Here is a 19,178-nt window from a genome sequence, read left to right on the forward strand (position 1 = left end):
ATAATTTTAAGAAGGTAGCTATGAATTGGATATTTAAAAAAAATCATTTTACAATAATTAATCCCTCTCTAATTTATTTTGCATGCAATGTGATATTTCATCCTTATTAATCAAAATAAATGTCCACAAAAATAATCAAATTAAATAATATAAACTTCAAATTATCAACTATCAAGGTGTTCATTTTGTTAGATTCATTAAATCGAGGCCAACATGTATTAAACGATAAATTTAATTATTTTTATATTTGTCCAAATAATTCAAAAAATTAATAAAATATTTACAAGCTATTGCATGGTGGTAGAACAAGAAGTTTAGGTGGACCTTATCCCATGGGGGACGTTGAGAAGCTACTTACAAAGATAAGGTTCCTGATAAACCTTATCTCACACATCATTCGTGCTTATAATTCCTTTACTTTTCAACTTTGTGAAGATATTTTTTTCATTGAATAAGAAAATGTTACGATAATAATTTCCAACGTGTGATAATTGGAAAATTCGAGAAGGAAGAACAAGGGCATCAATTTTTAGGCAGTAGACAAAAATGTCAAATTTCCACATGTCCAAAAATGTTGATTCGCGACAAAACATACGTCTCTTTTAGGTATTATCAGTTTGTTTGATTTTGAAATTTGATTTTTTTTATAGGGGCTTTTTGGATACAAAATTTTTACTTGTAGCGTTTTCTCAAGTAGAAAATTTTTACAAGATAACACTAATTTTAGATATACTTTGCCACCATCATCTCTCCAAGGGAATGTCTCATGCACCATTCAAACTTTATGGTTATATTTATCTTTTGATTAATTGTATTGCATGCAATTTTGTAAAAGCCCAATATGAACTCAAATTCTATAGAAATATTAGTTTGTAAAGAGTTTGAAAACCAGGAAGAGATGATGAATTTGCAGAAGTCAAAAGAAAAGGATAAATCTTCCAAACTCTAGAAGATGGATTGTGTGAAAAGCAAAGAGAAAAATGTATTATACAAGTAAAGTCCAGAAGATGGGCAATTTTCCTACTCAACCTCCTCCCGAACTCTATAAATACTCCCCTAATCTTCCTCATATATTCATCTCTCAAAAGTCTCTCTTCATCTCTTTCATAACATTCAACTTAGTCTCTTTCTATTGTTTCTCATAAAATCAAGGTTTGTACTCACTCTTATCTATCTATCTATCTATTTATATGTATATGTTAGTGGCCTTCAATGTACACATCTGAGAACTATGGATGAATGATATGACCTGAATTTCAAAGATGAAGGTTGAGCTTGTTTTTCCACATTAGCCCACTTTGTCTACTCTACCCCATTACTCCACCTGATTTTCATTATCTCTCTACATGATCTTAATTGTAGTCTTAACCTTTTGATCTGTGTTTTGCAGGCAGTCGTTCATTTGCTTTCTTTCAAATATACAGACATAATCCATGGAGTTGAACTTAGCACCAAAGTTTGCACAAAAGATCTTCGAAGGAGAAGGTGGAACATATTACCGTTGGTCAAGTGCTGAATATGAATTGCTCAAGGAAGCAAAGGTTGGTGGTGGAAGGCTTGTTCTGCAGCCTCGTGGCTTCGCCCTCCCTCACTATGCTGACTCCAACAGAATTGGTTATGTTCTTCAAGGTCTGTAAATCCCCGAGCTTTTTATGTCTTATTCTTAATTAGAACTCTTTTTCTATTTCTTTTTTTTTTTTCTTTAGAGAATTGTTAATTATTCCTCCCTAAAATATCCACCTCAATTTTCTTTTCTTTCTCAAAAATTAGAACAAAAAGAGTGCACACAGCCATGGTAGTCGGCTGTGACTGGTGTGAGAGGGAGAGGGAGTCGCCATGACATGCAAGAATGAAGAAGAGAAGAAAGGAACAAGACTAGAATTGAAGAAAGAAAAGGGATAAGAGAGAGATGAAAGAAGTTGAGGGCTAGGGTTATATTTGGGAAAAGGAAAAAGAAATTGAAAAGAGAGAGAGAGAGAGAGAGAAAGTGGGCCCTTCAATATTTCTCTTTTATTTTTTTTATGTTTCTGTCAAAATGATTCTCCGATATTACCCACTGTGCCATCAAACCCTATCCAGTGGCTCATTTATGAAAATATATTTTGTCCACATCCAGGCAGCTGTGGAGTAGTTGGAATCGTACCACCCAAAGCATCCCAAGAAGTGGTGTTGAGGCTCAAGAAAGGAGATATAATACCAGTGCCCTCTGGAGCAGTTTCATGGTGGTACAATGATGGAGACTCAGAACTAATTATCGTATTCCTTGGTGAAACTTCCAAGGCTTATGTTCCCGGAGAATTCACAAACTTCCTACTAACCGGAACTCAAGGAATCCTTGGAGGTTTTTCCACTGAATTTAACTCCAGAGCCTATGATATCAACAACGAAGAGGCCAAAAAGCTTGCAAAAAGCCAATCTGGCGTCTTGATAATTAAGCTACCAGAGGGCCACAAAATGCCCCACCCCTGCAAGAACAGTACTGATAAATTGGTGTTTAATATTGATGCTGCATTACCTGATATCCATGTCCAAAATGCTGGATTGCTTACTGCATTGACAGCAAAGAAGTTTCCCTTCCTTGGAGAAGTTGGGCTCAGCGCCACCCTTGTGAAGCTGGATGCCAATGCCATGTCCTCACCGATGTACGCTGGTGATTCGTCGGTTCAAGTAATTTATGTTGCAAAAGGGAGTGGAAGGATTCAAGTTGTTGGTATCAATGGTGAACGTGCCTTGGACGCGAAAGTGAAGGCTGGTCACTTGCTGCTTGTGCCAAGGTTCTTTGTGGCTTCTGCCATTGCAGATGGTGAAGGACTGGAGTACTTCTCATTGATAACAGCTACAGAGTAGGCATCAATCTAATAAATTGTTTTCTCTTTAAACATCATCGATTGTAGGGTTAATTACTAACTATTTGTTATTTGTCTTTTGTTCGTTTACAGACCTATATTTGGCGAATTTACTGGGAAAACATCAGTATGGGGAGCATTATCTCCACATGTTTTACAGGCCTCTCTCAATGTGGCTCCAGAGTTTGAGCAGCTTTTCAGGGCAAAGATCAAAAAGAGCACCATTCTTGTTCCTCCACAGAACTAGATTGATTAATAACCAAGGTCCCTTATGATGTATTATCATTTGTTTTCAGGAGTTACAGGGCTATTAAAATACAATAATTGTACTCCTAAGTGTGTCTTTTATATGTACATCTGTGAGATGGAAAATGTTGTACAACTATTAATTATATGGCAATAAGTTGTTCCTTTGTGTGATCAGAAAATCTATTGCTGCATTGATTTTGAAAAATTTCAAGAAATAGCCTATTAGAAGCCTTAAATTAGGTTGTGAACCTTCTTGTACTCATTGCGAGTGCATATTTGTCTATGAGAGTGATGGGTTCATTCCCATCATTTACCTAATTGACCAATGAATGTTGACAATGCTATCATCTCTTTGCTTCAATCAAACTCTGTATGTAAACTACACCATTCAAGTCATCATCAATAAATCTCCTAAAAATGAAAGAGAGATTTAAATGTGCCTACGCTTTATGGTCTTATACCAATCAAAACCTACACAATCATTCATGTTCTTGACACAATATCTCATGCTTCTTAATGAATATTTCAACTTCATACCGAGAGTGACAAATTATATGTATCCTCTATTTTTGTTCAAAGAATCTTTCAAGATTGGTCTTAAAATTAAACTTGAGAGGTGGGGAACTAAGGCTAAAAGGATGACTACATTCACGTGTATGCCCCTCAATTCAATGAAGTAATTTATTTATTTTCAAACGGTTGAAGATAAATTTGGAGAGCTACATCATATTGTGGACCACTAATTTTTTCCTAACATGGGATAGAATAAGAAAAGAGATACTATATCTTATCCCATGTCTGGATGGTGATAGGATAGAATCAATTATATCATCAATTATCCTATCCTATATTCAACCAAACATTGGATATGATAAGTGTTGAATATATTATTCCTGAGATATGTTAATTTCATACTAAGATATGAAATATGCATATCCCATATATCATAAATTTATTTTTTATTTTTTTATACTCATTTTGTAAAATATTTTTTTATTATAAATTAAATTCATGATTAAAAAATAAAAAATATTAATATAGAATATATAATATATAATTTATTTTTATATATCAAATAACATAATATAAAAATTTTAATTTATAAAATTTAAATAATTTAATCATGAATATTGTCAAATATAAGAGAAACTTCATTTTTTAAAATAAAAAAATTAGAATGTGATATAATTTTTATTTTAAACATTAAAAATAATACATATTGGTGACTTTTTAGTGATAACAGATGAAGAATGGGTAGAATTGTCAGGGTATAGGTAGGATAAAAAGAGGTATGAGATGACAAAGAGATGGAGTGGTCAAATGATTGGTGAAATGGAAACACCACTTCATCAAAGATGATATGCCGAGTTATATGCATTCTGCCAGAATTGTAATCTAAGCAAAACTAACCTTTGTGAATTGTGCAAAGTGATGTTAGGCATGCGATTAATAAGGAATATGACAGTATGGAACGCATAGAGCCAGAACTTCCAAGGTAAAGAAGTAGTAGCTAAGAGAGCCAAACCAGTTTCTACTATGTGCCTCATCTTTTCTGTTTTGGGGTAGAAGCATCTGTTTTCAATCTCACATGTAGCAAGAAAGAGGGTGAAAGCTTTGAATTCACCTCCATTATCAAATTATAAACATTATAATCGAGAATTGAATTGATTTTCAACTAAGGTTTTGAACTTAACAAAGGTAGGCAAAGCTTGATCTTTAGTATGTAAGGGATGAAGTGAAGAAAAATGAGAAAAATCAGGGAATAATAAGAAATAATTTGGACTAATTGTGGAAATAACGGTGTTAAGATCTCACAAATCAGTACAAACTAAAGCAAGAGGATGATAAAAAAGCTCTAGATTCAAATAATGGAAAAAGTAATCTATGACTTTTTGCATATTGGCAAGCACAACAAATATTATGTCAATGAAAGTAATTAGAGATATTACAAGATATAAGAATCTGCTTCAAAGTACCAACAATAGGATAACCAAGGCGAGAACACCAAAGTTTGGCCAAGTTATTCAAATTCCTAGTAGAAGAGCCATGACCGGAAGTAAGGAGGGCTAAAGGTGCATCACAATATTTATTGTGTTTCCAAAAATACATTAATAGATTAAAAATTAATCCAAAAAAAAAAATCATTTTACAATAATTAATCCCTCTCTAATTTATTTTTCATTACTGCGATATTTCATCTTTATTAATCAAAATAAATGTCCAAAAAAAATATCAAATTAAATAAATATAAACTTTAAATTATCAACTACAAAGAACAATCAAATTTAAGAATCTTTTATGTATCCTCTATTTTTATTGAAAGAATCTTTTAAGATTGCTTGCTTGGGTTGGGTGAGAATAAGAATGGGGTTTAATATCCTTCATTCAATAATCCCATGTCTAATAAGAATGGGGTTTAATATCCTTCCTTCCTTCGTTCAATAATCCCAAGTCTTATGATTTATGGTTTATTATGTTATTAGAATTTTGTGGGTTGCTTGATTATTATGATTTTTATGATTTGTTGGGTTATTGGGATTTTGTGGTTTGTTTAATTGTTAAAACTTAATAGAAAATAGTTTTTTTTTTTTTTAATTTAATCTTAGCGCTTTGGTGTTAGATAGAGCACTTTTTATTTTTAAGAAGTGTATCCTAATTTAAAAAATAAAATAAAAGTCTCACAAATTTTTGCATTTTATATAAAAATTATTATTATTATTATTTATTTTTAAGAAATGTATCTCTTAGTCTCTCTTGGTATGATTTTCTTTTTCATTTTGGTTTTGAATTTTTGGGAACGAGCATGTGCTAGCATGAATATGGGAAATGATCAATTATAAGGGAAATAATGAAATAGAGAGATAAGGAGATGCATAGAATTAAAAATAACAAATAAAAAATAAAAATAATCAAGAAAATGCACCATACCAAGATTCCGCCCTAATCCACATTCCCATAAATTAATGACAATCAAATATTAATAAGGATTAAATACACTTACCTTCCTCTTCATTGTTAGTGTATTTCACACTTTTCCCTCTTATATTTTTAGGTCAAAATTTTACTCTAAACTTGTTAAACACCAACATTTTGCACCTAATTGCAAACTCTTTGTAAAATTATAAAAGGGATCGTTTTTTTTTTCACTATCTCGTTCAAGCACTGATTTAAACTTGGATAGAAATAACTTTGAATTAACAACTTTCAAGTGAAATTTCTTAAATGCCTTTAAAATATAGTAGTTACTAATTTTGATTTTTAATTTTATATAGATGTTTGCATGACTAGTTGTGATTTTTATATGTCATTACACAGTTTGGCAACTTCGAATTTAAATAATAAATATTTTTTTTTTATTACATTTTCAACTTTGTTTCTTTACTTAACAACTTATTCATGAACTTTTTAATAAGTTTAAGAGGTAAATTGTTATTTTTTAACAAATCTAGGAAACAAAGTGTTGACTTTTGAATGTGAAGGGTCAAAATGTAAAATAGGCCAAAGATTAAAAGGGTAAATTGTATTTAACCCTATTAATAATATTTGTTTCTTTTAATTTTAGGGTATTCATTATTATTATTTTTATATAACTTACTATATAAAGTTTGAAAAAAAAGGGATTTAATACATTCATTATTAAATTATCAAACTTTTTAGCATGTACACTTGGGTAAATATAGACTCCTCTTTGTAGTTTATATAGGATAATATTTACGTCTTCTAGTGAATTTGATAACAAAAGGAGTAGAATAATTTTATTTTTATTAAAATAAGGATAAGTGTGATGTTTTAGATAATTTAATTAAATAAAAATCTTCTTTCTATATTGCATTTGAGGAAGAAAAATGATAGGTCTCTTCCAAGGATGCCAAGAGGCCACCTCATAATTTATCTTCTACATTGTCTTTAAGGAAAACTTGATAGGATTAGTTAACTTATGTCTAGGTTTGCTCATTGTCTTTAAGGACAACTTGATAGGATTAGTTGACTTTGGTCGGATATAATCATGTTTCAATCAAATTCATGTCCATTTATATAACATGTTTAACAAAAAAATTACAAATTATTTTTTGATCAACCTACATAATATAAATTTGAATAGAATTGATCCATTTAATAATTATGTTGGTTAACCTTATTATAACCACATCATATTTAACTTGCATTTAACTCATTAAAAATTTGATTTTAAATAACTAGATTAATTGAGTAAAAAATGTATAATATTGTTTGGAGGTTAATTTCGTCTTGATTATTAAATAAGATTTTATTGGAAATCTTTAGATTATCTTTTGAAAAAGTCTAGGATTCAATATATAAAAAAAAAGAGTTGTTTCACCGTTCAATTCTTCACCCTAGGTCGAGAATGGAACCATAGTAAAATCGGGAATCACTTTGTTTCACATCACAAAAAGCCTTTCACCTCTTTTCAGATAACTTTTCTTCTAGAGTTCTCTTTGTCTTTTTTTTTCAGAGAAGAATTAAAAGTAAGCAAGAGAGTGAGTGAGAGAGATCTCTTTTTATTATTATTATTTATTTAGTGGGTGGTTTCTAACTGTTCCAACTCCCACAAATTGCTCCCCGCAATCTCTAATTTGGTTGGATCGGGTTAGGTCAACCTAACTTAGACAACCACCCAACTCCAATAGATTTCATTACTAAATGGGCTACAAAACTTGGTATCTATTTGATAATTGGTTGATATTTGATACTTTTAATTCAATTATGGTTCGTATCCTATTTGAAATGATTTATTTATGACCCATCAACATAAATTGTCATCCTTACAACTTCCTCATTTAATTTTTTAAAATTATTTTTATTTTTATTTTATATTTTAGTTATATTAAAAGTAAATATAATTTAAAAATAAATAAGTATTATTAATTTTTATAATTTATTTTGATAATAATTTTTTATATATGTTTCTAATTTTTTATTTATGGTATATATAATCACAATAAGGCAATAGGTAAATTCGCCCTAGGTTAAAAAAAAAATTTCTAAATGAGACCTGAACTTATATATATCTCTTTGGCCAATATCATGTTTATTTTCATCCCTAATTTGTCCAAGTCTAAATAATTTAGTTTCTTTAGGCCTAGCACTTTAAAAGTTCCAATTGAATTTAAAATATTACTTTTAGCATTTGAAAAGCTCTATGAAATAAGATTTATATGTCTTATTATTTATAATGCTTAAGAAAACTTTCAAATTTAGAAAGACATTATTACATCCATCTTAGATATGATTTAACATTATTTAGAGTGTGTTTGAAAGTGATTTTAGAAAACGTTTTTAACAATTATAACACTTGAATGATAAAATTTTTTAAGTATTAAAAATATTAAAAGCTCTTCTTAAAATCATAACCAAATTAGTTTTTACAGTATGTTTAACACTAATTATAAGTTCTTTTTAACTTTAAAAGTGTTTTTGAAAAAAAATTAGATGTTTGACAAAATTTTAAAAATTACTTGTAGTAATTTTTTAGAGAAATACTTTATAAGTGATTTTCCTAAAAACTCTTTTTGAGAAAACACTTCTATTAAAAACACTTTGAGTAGAAATATTGTCAAACATACTCCTAGTATGTTTCAAAAAATATATGAAAATATTAGATCCAAAAATCTATTTTTAACATTATATTTGATTACAACAAAATACTAAAGGGAGAAAAAAAAAATTAAGAAAAATGATTTTGTTTGATTGTACTATAAAAAATATTAAAGAAAATCAAATATAATTAAAACTAATTTAGAAACTTATATATTTTAAAATTATTTAATCTTTATATCGATGAGTTGAAATAAATAAAATAAGTTTAAAGAATAAAATGAAAATGATTTATTGAGTTTTACTTTACCTTTTTTTATTTTTTTTTATTTTTCTTTTTTTCTACTTTTTCTTACATTTTCCTTTAAATTTTTTTGAACCAAACATAGCCTAAGGAATTATCTACAAAGTGGACATTTTTTTATAATTTAAATTCATTCTAAAATAAATATTCGTCGTTACTCAAAATAAGTATTGTCCACAAAAAAAATGATCAAATTAAATAATATAAAATTTTAAATTATTTGATACAATTGCAACCAAGATGTTAAGAATAAAATATTTACAAGCTATTGAAAGTCGGAGACGTGACATGTTGGGGTGGACCAAGACTTGTTCCCGCTAGAGTTGCTGACAATCTATTTATAAAGATAACGCTTATCTGCAACATCATTTCCTTATTTTTTTTTAACATCTAAAATCTTAGTTGTGAAGATATATATATATATATTGTTTCATTGACTAAGAGATTTTTTGGGAATAAAGAAAGAAGAAAACATGGTAAAAATGAAAGAGGAAAAAGAAGAAAATAAACGAAGACGACCAGAAATGAAGAAAGAGAAGGGAAAAGAGAGAGAAGCAGCGAGGAAAGTTCGGGGTTAGGGTTATATTTTGGGAAAAGGAAAGATAAGTTTTATTTTTATGTTTATTTGTTAAAAAAGAGAGTGACACACCGTGACAACGAGAGACAAAGTGGGCCCTTTAATAATCCTATCTACAAATCCAGTGGCTCATTTATGAAAATACATTTTGTCCACATCCAGGCAGCTGTGGAGTAGTTGGAATGGTATTCCCTGAAGCATCCGAAGAGGTGGTGTTGAAACTCAAGGAAGGAGATATAATACCAGTGCCCTCTGGAGCAGTTTCATGGTGGTACAATGATGGAGACTCAGAACTAGTTATCGTATTCCTTGGTGAAACTTCCAAGGCCTATGTTCCCGGAGAATTCACATACTTCCTATTAACTGGAACCCAAGGAATCCTTGGAGGTTTTTCCACTGAATTTAACTCCAGAGCCTATAATATCAGCAACGAAGAAGCCAAAAAGCTTGCCAAAAGCCAAACTGGTGTTTTGCTTATTAAGCTACCAGAGGGTCAAAAAATGCCCCACCCCTGCAAGAACAGTACTGATAAATTGGTGTACAATATTGATGCTGCATTACCTGATATCCACGTCCAAAATGCTGGGTTGCTTACTGCCTTGACAGCAAAGAAGTTTCCCTTCCTTGGAGAAGTTGGGCTCAGCGCCACCCTTGTGAAGATGGATGCCAAATACGCGGCAGATTCGTCGGTTCAAGTAATTTATGTTGCAAAAGGGAGTGGAAGGATTCAAGTTGTTGGCATCAATGGTGAACGTGCCTTGGACACGAAAGTGAAGGCTGGCCACTTGTATGTTGTGCCAAGGTTCTTTGTGGCCTCTACCATTGCAGACGGTGAAGGACTGGAGTACTTCTCATTGTTAACAGCTACACAGTAAGCATCAATCTAACAAATTGTTTTCTCTTTAAACATCATTGATTGTGGGGTTAATTACTAACTATTTGTTACATGTCATTTGTTTGTTTACAGACATGTATTTGGCTAATTTACTGGGAAAACATCAGTATGGGGAGCATTATCTCCACAAGTTTTACAGGCCTCGCTCAATGTGGCTCCAGAGTTTGAGCAGCTTTTCAGGGCGAAGATAAAAAAGGGCACCATTCTTGTTCCTCCACAGAACTAGATTGATTAATAACCAAGGGCCCTTATGATGTATCATCATTTGTTTTCAGGAGTTACAGGGCTATCAAAATACAATAATTGTACTCCTAAGTATTTCTTTTATATGTGTATCCGTGAGATGGAAAATGTTGTACAACTATTAATTATATGGCAATAAATTAGGTTATGAACCTTAGTGTACTCATTCTGAGTGCATATATATTTGTCTATGAGAGTGATGGTTTTATTCCCATCATTAACCCTAATTGACTAATGAAAGTGGACAATGCTATCATCTCTTTCCTTCAATCAAACTGTCTATGAGATGTAGATGATCTTATACCGATCAAAACCTACATAATCATTCATGTTCTTGACACAATACCTCATGCTTCTTAATGAATGAATATTTCAACTTCATACCGAGACTGACAAATTTTGTATCCTCTATTTTTGTTGAAAGAATCTTTCAAGATTGCTCTTGAAAACTTGAGAGGTGGACAACTATGACTAAAGGGACTAGTTTGCATATAAATTTCAAAAGTAGTACAATCTTCATATTATGCATGCACCGAAGCCTAATTTGCCCAAAAATTCATCAACTTTAAACACAAAAGGAGATTCACATGTTTTATTTTATGTGGACTTTAAACTATATACCAACTTTAAGAGTACTAGCTTTGCACAAAAAGAGATTCGCATGTTTTATTTTATATTGACTTTAGGAAACAAGAAATGTTGACTTTTGGGGCATGAAATTCATATTAAAAGTCACCATCGATCTTTTTTTTTGAGTTTTTGATATTTATATAGCTTTATTAAAAAAATAGTATTACAAAATTACAATTATAAGAATATTTAGGATTTCAAATTTATGACTCTTTGTGAAATTTCAATTGAAAGTTTTTTGTTTAAAGAGATAACTTCACTAGGAACTTATCTTAAAATTTAAAAAAAGAAAAAAAGAAAAAAAAAAAGAGGAAACAAAAGATTGGACAGCAGGAGATTCTTATGTTTTATTATTTTATGCCACCATTTTGTACTAAGGAAATGAGACAAGAAATGTTGACTTTCGGTATGAAATCCATATTAAAAAGTCACCACTGTTTATTGGTTACCCTAAACCCATTTTAAGGGCATGATAGTTATTTCATATCTCAAACTTGAAGCTTCAAAGTGTAAATGATTCAATCAATCATATTGTAATCCGAACGTTACTTAGTACCAAAATGTCAACTTTAAAACTAACGCATCAACCAAGATACTATTATCCATATAACTCCAAACTCAAATAATTCAAATATTAATTAAATTCTAACATATTAACAATGTCCAAAATAAAGTTTGAACCAAAATTCTAATAAAGACAATTAATTCCCAGCCTAAACATCACTTCTTGCCCAAATTGAGAGTATCTGGAAAAAAAAAATGTTAACGAAAGAGAATGAGCCCAAAGCCCAATAAGAAATATTAATACAATTTTATGGATCAAACATTTTTAAGTATGATTATAAATAGGATATATAAAGTACTTTTTTTTTATAAAAACTTTTGAGTTCAAATATGCTAAAACATCTAAATCTTTTCAACATTTTTTTTTCTTCATATTTATGTCAAAACAATTGCATATCAAATCTAAATCAAACACCTTCAATATATTTTTACTTTGGTCATCAAATAACAAATAATGTCCAATTAGGTAAGACTTTACAAATGAGTGATTGGCCTCAAATTTGTTCATTTTAAGATGGACAAAACCAAATACTACTAATTCTAGTAGTCTTTAACCAAATCCCTAGAGGTTGAGATTCAAAGTAATTACATTTCCACCAAGAAATGTGAAGGTAAACTATTATATCCACTTGATAAGGGCCGAAAATGTCAACTATTATATCCCGATGACTAGGATAAAATAAATTAGAGAGTCAAACACTTTGTTTCATTTATTCAAACTTACAAAAGCATAATATCTCCATATTTTTCTATTATAATAAAAAAGAAAAATGTTCTAATATATATATCATGCAAAATATGTTTGATCTATGTATAAAAACAAAAATAATATTTTATACATTTGAAAATAACATATAAAAAGAAAACCATTTTCTTTTACAAAATCTGCATTAATTTTCCTTACCTTAAAGAAGCACTAAAAAACCTTGAAGAAATTAATTGTCAATAATCTACCCATTACCTAACATAACAAAAAAAATAAAAATAATAAAAATAACTACTGCTATGAGCTATTTATCTAAAATTTATAAATTGGACAATCCAAATAATATTTTATATTAATATTAGCAATCCTAAATAATTTCCAAAGCTAATATTATCTTCACTAATATTATTTTCAACTTCCTAATCAATGACAATTGAATTAAAGAATTTCCAAATTTCCATAAAATATATGTTCTTTCCAAAAATCTATTACCAATAATCATTCAATGTCTATATATTTTAAACTAAAACTCCTAAAATTGTTTTCTTTTTTGTCTTGTATTAAATTATTATTATTATTATACCAACTTTGTACTTCACCAAATTCTCAACATTTATTTTAATTTTTTTTTTCACTCACCCATGTCGAGTTTAGTCCTCTAAACTTGACATATCTGAATCTAAAAAAAAAAATTGGATGTTTCTCTCATCTCCTCATCTAATTCCCAAGTGGCCTATCGAATACTGTAATTGCTCCATTGAACCTCTACCAACTTGGCAATAGCATAACCTAGTACCTTATCTATCACATCTACAATCAAAATGGGTACTTCTTCATCAATCAAATCCTTTGACATTTGAATAGGCTCCAACTCTACAATATGAGAGGGATAAAAAACATACTTCCTCAAAGCCGATACATGAAACACATTATGAATCTTAAACAATCTTGGGGACAACTCCACTCTATATGCCAAGGTACCTACTCTTTCCAAGATTTCAAATAGTCCCACAAATCGAAGATTAAGCTTTCTGTTTCTCTCGAATCCCATCGTAGACTTTATAGGCAAAACCTTTAAGAGAACATGATCACCAACCTTAAACTCCAAATCTCACATGTGATTATAAACATAACTCTTTTGTTTATTTTGAGCTGCTTTCAATCTTTATTTAACCAAGTCAACCTTTTCAATAGTTAACTGCACAAGTTCAAGCCCCAAAAGTTTCCTCTCTCTAACATCATTCTGATAAATAGGAGATCGACATCTCCTACCATACAACCCCTCAAAAGGATTCATCCCAATGCTAGCTTGAAAGCTATTATCATAGGTAAACTTTACTAAAGGTAATTAATAATCTCAATTACCTTTCAGGTCTATGGTATAAGCTCTCAACAAATCTTCTAAAACCTGAATACCCTTTTTAATTGACCATCGATTTGAGGATGGAAAACAATACTAAAACTCAACTTAGTAACCAGAGCTTTCTATAAACTATGCCAAAATCTAGAAGCAAAATGAGGATTCCTATCGAATACTATAGAAATAGGTACCTTATACATTCTTACAATCTCCTTGACATAAAGAGAAGCCAATCAGTCCATGGAGAAACTAACTTTCATAGGTAGAAAATGAGTAGACCTTGTCAATCGATCAACAATCACCCAAATAAAATTATTATTGCCTAAGTGGTAACCCTATCACATAATCCATGGTAATATGTTCACATTTCCATTTAGGAATAGAAAGTGGTTGCAAAGACCTTATTGAGCGTATATGCTTAGCTTTCACCTATTGACACGCCAAACACTAAGCCATAAATTGTGCAATATCTTGCTTCATGCCTGACCACCAATAATTTTACCTCAAATATTTGTACATCTTCAAGCCTCCTACATGGATTATAAGTTTAGGACAATGAGCTTCCTTCAAAAACTCTCTCCTTAAGTCTCCATCATTTGGGAAACAAAGTCTAGTCCCAAATCTTAAGATTTCATCATATGATAACATAAAGTCAAGCATACCACTCTTCTTAACTTCCTTCATAAGTTGGACCAATTGCAAATCATTCTTTTATAGGGTTTTAATTCTCCTAACCAAGTCTTGTTGTATTATGAAATTCACTATAAGAGCTCTTGAGTTCCGAACTCCGATATGGATTTGTAAACACCTCAAATCCTCTAGTAACCGCCTCTAACAACTTCTAATAGTTGCTAAGGAACCAACTAATTTCCTGCTCAAGGCATGAACCACAACATTTTCTTTCTTCGGATGATATTGAATAATGTCGTCATAGTCCTTAAGTAACTCTATCCATTTCCTTTGTTTCATGTTTAATTCTTCTTAGGAAAACAAATACTTCAAACTCTTATGATTTGTGAATATCTCATAAGTTTCACCGGAAAAGAAATGTTTTTAAATCTTAAGTGCAAAAACACTACAACTAGCTCCAAATCATGAGTGGGGTAGTTTTGCTCACAAGGCTTTAACTGTCTAGAAGCATAAGCCACAACTTTCTTATTTTGCATAAGAACACACCCCAAACCCTAATGAGAGGCATCATTATATACTCACGTTCCTCTACTTCCTGAGTACACTAAAATATTATCTATAAAAACCACAACAAACTAATCTAGATAGGGTTTGAATACCCTATAAGTCCATAAAGGCAGTAGGTGCATTAGTTAAACCAAAAGGCATAGTAAAAAAGTCACAATGCCATCTAGTTTCAAAAAACATTCTTGGGTACATCCTCATTTCTAACCCTCAATTGATGATATCCAGACCAAAGATTAATCTAAGAGAACACACATGCACCCTGAAGTTAATCAAACAAATCATTAATTCGAGAAAGAGAATACTTGTTTCTCACCATCACCTTATTCAACTCTCTATAATCAATGCAAAGTCTTATTAATCCATCCTCCTTCTTCACAAATAAAATAGGAGTTGTTTTCACAAATCATGAATCTGAGGAAGAGAATACTTGTTTCTCACAGTCACCTTATTTAACTCTCTATAATCAATACAAAGTCTCATTGATAGGTCATTCTTCTTCACAAATATAATATGAGCTCCTCAAGGTGAAACATTGGGCCTAATAAAACCTTTATTTAACAACTCCCGAAGTTGAATCTTAAACTCTTTAACTTTTATAGGTTCCATCCTGTGTGAGGCCTTAGAGATAGGATTTCTTCATGTTACCAAATCAATGGTAAACTCCACATTCCTTTAGTGGCAAGCTAGGCAAATAATCTAGAAAGACAAAAGGATAATTCCTTACAATGGATATGTTCTCTAACCTTAAATCATTTTCATAACTCACCACATATGCCAAAAAGCATTGATAACCCTTCCTTATCGACCAAATAACTAGTTTGCAAGGTTGAGATCATATGCAATGGTATGTCCACATGTTTCCCCTTAAAACTAAACTTGAGTTGACAAAAAAATGTGAAACATCACCATTTTTCCAAAACAATCAACAGAGGCATGATAGGAAGCTAATCAATCCATTCCTAAAATCACATTAAAATGCCAAAGGTCAAGGAGTACTAAGTTAACTAACATCTCCCTATAACCAATATATCATCATAAGATAATCTTTAAGCATTCTATTGGCCACATTAGAATCTCCTAAAGGAGTAGCAACATTAATGAAATCAAAGTCCATGCTAGCCACTGACATACGTAACAAACTAATGAAAAATATTAAAACAAAATAGTGCATTGTGATTGGATTCACCACTAAGAAACCAATTAGGCAATTTAAAATTATGAGGAAGAAGATGTAAGAATTTATACTAGATGAAGCTAAAACTTAAACTAATGTGTCACTCATCTATCCCTAAAGTAAACTAAATCAGTTTCCCAACAAGATCATAAGCTAATGCTCTGATACCATTTTGTCATGCCCCAAAACCTACTCTAAGGGTGGGATGGTCATTTTACATCTCAAGCTTAAAGGCTTAAAGTGCGAACGATTCAAACAATTATCTTATAACTAGAAGGTTAACAATTACTAAATTGTTGTTCAAAGTAGTAAAATTAAACATTTCTATAATTCTTAAATCTCAACTTTAAAACTAACACATCAATCAAAGTACTATTGTCCAAATATCTCCAAACTCAAATAATTCAAATAATAATTAAATTCTATCATCTAAATAATATCCAAAATAAAGTTTAAAACAAAATCCTAATAAAGGCAATTTCTTAGCCTAACCATCACTCCTCGCTTGAATTGAGAATACTAGAAAAAAAATTGTCAACAAAAGGGAATGAGTTTAAACTCAATACGAAATACTAAAATAGTTTCATAAATCAAACAATTTCAATTATGATTACAAATAAGAGATACAATATACAATCTTTTTCATAAAATGAGTTTGAATATACTAAAGCATCCAAATCTTTTCAATTATATATATAATTTTATATCAAATCATGCATTCAAAATATTTTACTTTAGTTATTAGATAAGAAATGATGCTCAGTTAAGTGAGACTATACAAATGGGTGGCTAGCCTCAAATTTATTGTTTTTAAGGTGGATGAAACCAAATACTATTGATACTAGTAACCTCTAACCAACCCCTTAAAGGTTGAGATTCAAAGCAATTACATTCCCCACCAAAAAATATAAAGGTTAACTATTATATCTCGTTGATAAGGACAATAAAGGTTAACTATCATATCTCATTAATTAGGACACAAAATATCAACTATTATATCTTGTTGACTAGGGCCAAATAAATCAGAATCAAACACTTTGTTTCATTTATTCAAATATACATAAACATAATATCTCTATATTTTTTTGTTATAATCAAAAGAAAAATGTTTTAATATATTTTTCACGCAAAATATATTTGATTCATGCATAGAAACAAAAATAATATTTTACATATTTGAAAATAACATATATAAAAAAATAAATTTCTTTTACACAATTCACATTAATTTCCCTTATCTCAAATAAGCACTCAAAAACCTTCAAGAAATTAATTGTGTAGAATCTACTCCTTACATTACATAACAAAAAAAAAAAAAAAAAAACTATTACTATTGACTATTTATTTAAAATTTATAAATTTGGCAAACCTAATAATATTTTATGTTTGTATTAGTGATCCTAAATCATTTCTTATGCTAATATGATTATCACTAATATTATTTTCAACTTCCTAAACCATAACAATTTAATTAAAGAATTTCCAAATTTCCATAAAACATATGTTCTTTCCAAAAATCTATTGTCAATAAATCATTCAATCATTCAACCCTACATTTTGTTTGATATTTTGGGACAAGAGCATCTATTTTCAAGCCCATGTGTAGCAAGAAAGGAATTTACTTCCATTATAAGATTATAAACATTGTAATCGACAATTGAAATTATTTTCAGCTAAGGTTTTGAACTTAAGAAAGGTAGGCAAAACTTGATCTTTAGTATGTAAGGGATAAAACCAAGAAAAATAAGAAAAACTATCAAGGAATATTAAGAAATAACTTGCACCAGCTGTGGAGATAATAGTGGCAGGACCTCACAAATCGGTATGAACTAAAGCAAGAGGATGAGAAGCTCTAGATTCAGAAAATTGAAAATGTAATCTCTGGCTTTATGCATATTAGCAAGCACAACAAACCTTATATCTATGGCAGTCTTTAGAGATATTACAAGATGTAAGAATTTGCTCCAAAGTATTATCAACACGATGACCAAGATGGGAGTGCCAAGGTTCACCCAAGTTATCCAAATTCGTAACAATAGAGAAACCATGACAGGAAGTAAAGAGGGCTGAAGGTGCATCATAATATTTATTGTGTTTCCAAAAATAAATTAATACATTAAATCCAAAATCTTTTATTTATTTATTTATTTATTAATAATTTTAAGAAGGTAGCTATGAATTGGATATTTAAAAAAAATCATTTTACAATAATTAATCCCTCTCTAATTTATTTTGCATGCAATGTGATATTTCATCCTTATTAATCAAAATAAATGTTCCCAAAAATAATAAAATTAAATAATATAAACTTTAAATTATCAACTATCAAGGTGTTCATTTTGTTAGATTCATTAAATCGAGGCCAACATGTATTAAACCATAAATTTAATTATTTTTATATTTGTCCAAATAATTCAAAAAATTAATAAAATATTTACAAGCTATTGCATAGTGGTAGAACATGAAGTTTTGGTGGACCTTATCCCACGAGGGACGTTGAGAAGCTACTTACAAAGATAAGGTTCCTGATAAACCTTATCTCACGCATCATTCGTGCTTATAATTCCTTTACTTTTCAACTTTGTGAAGATATTTTTTTCATTGAATAAGAAAATGTTATGATAATAATTTCCAACGTGTGATAATTGGAAAATTTGAGAAGGAAGAACAAGGGCATCAATTTTTAGGCAGTAGACAAAAATGTCAAATTTCCACATGTCCAAAAATGTTGATTCGCGACAAAACATACGTCTCTTTTAGGTATTATCAGTTTGTTTGATTTTGAAATTTGATTTTTTTTATAGGGGCTTTTTGGATACAAAATTTTTACTTGTAGCGTTTTCTCAAGTAGAAAATTTTTACAAGATAACACTAATT

General features: G+C 30.1%; 1 protein-coding gene and 1 pseudogene across 3 annotated transcripts; both read left to right on the forward strand.

Moving 5' to 3' along the window:
- Positions 1 to 1,074: 1,074 nt before the first annotated feature.
- Positions 1,075 to 10,849, forward strand: LOC100254961 (glutelin type-A 3). Of its 3 annotated transcripts, XM_059740958.1 has the most exons (6): positions 1,082 to 1,152; positions 1,391 to 1,629; positions 2,117 to 2,843; positions 2,940 to 3,105; positions 3,140 to 3,149; positions 10,669 to 10,849. In XM_059740958.1, exons 2-4 carry the CDS (start codon positions 1,434 to 1,436, stop codon positions 3,091 to 3,093), a joined length of 1,077 nt encoding a protein of 358 aa, XP_059596941.1. In that variant the 5' UTR covers positions 1,082 to 1,152; positions 1,391 to 1,433; the 3' UTR covers positions 3,094 to 3,105; positions 3,140 to 3,149; positions 10,669 to 10,849. The 3 variants fall into 3 exon arrangements, with proteins under 3 accessions (XP_002269868.1, XP_059596941.1, XP_059596940.1); XM_059740957.1 differs by lacking the exon at positions 10,669 to 10,849 and having other exon boundaries at positions 3,140 to 3,274; XM_002269832.5 differs by lacking the exon at positions 10,669 to 10,849 and having other exon boundaries at positions 1,075 to 1,152; positions 2,940 to 3,274.
- Positions 9,646 to 10,849, forward strand: LOC132254736 (11S globulin seed storage protein 2-like; annotated as a pseudogene).
- Positions 10,850 to 19,178: the final 8,329 nt, after the last annotated feature.

The sequence above is a fragment of the Vitis vinifera genome, chromosome 12, assembly GCF_030704535.1.
Source record: "Vitis vinifera cultivar Pinot Noir 40024 chromosome 12, ASM3070453v1".
Classification (NCBI taxonomy): Eukaryota; Viridiplantae; Streptophyta; class Magnoliopsida; order Vitales; family Vitaceae; genus Vitis; species Vitis vinifera.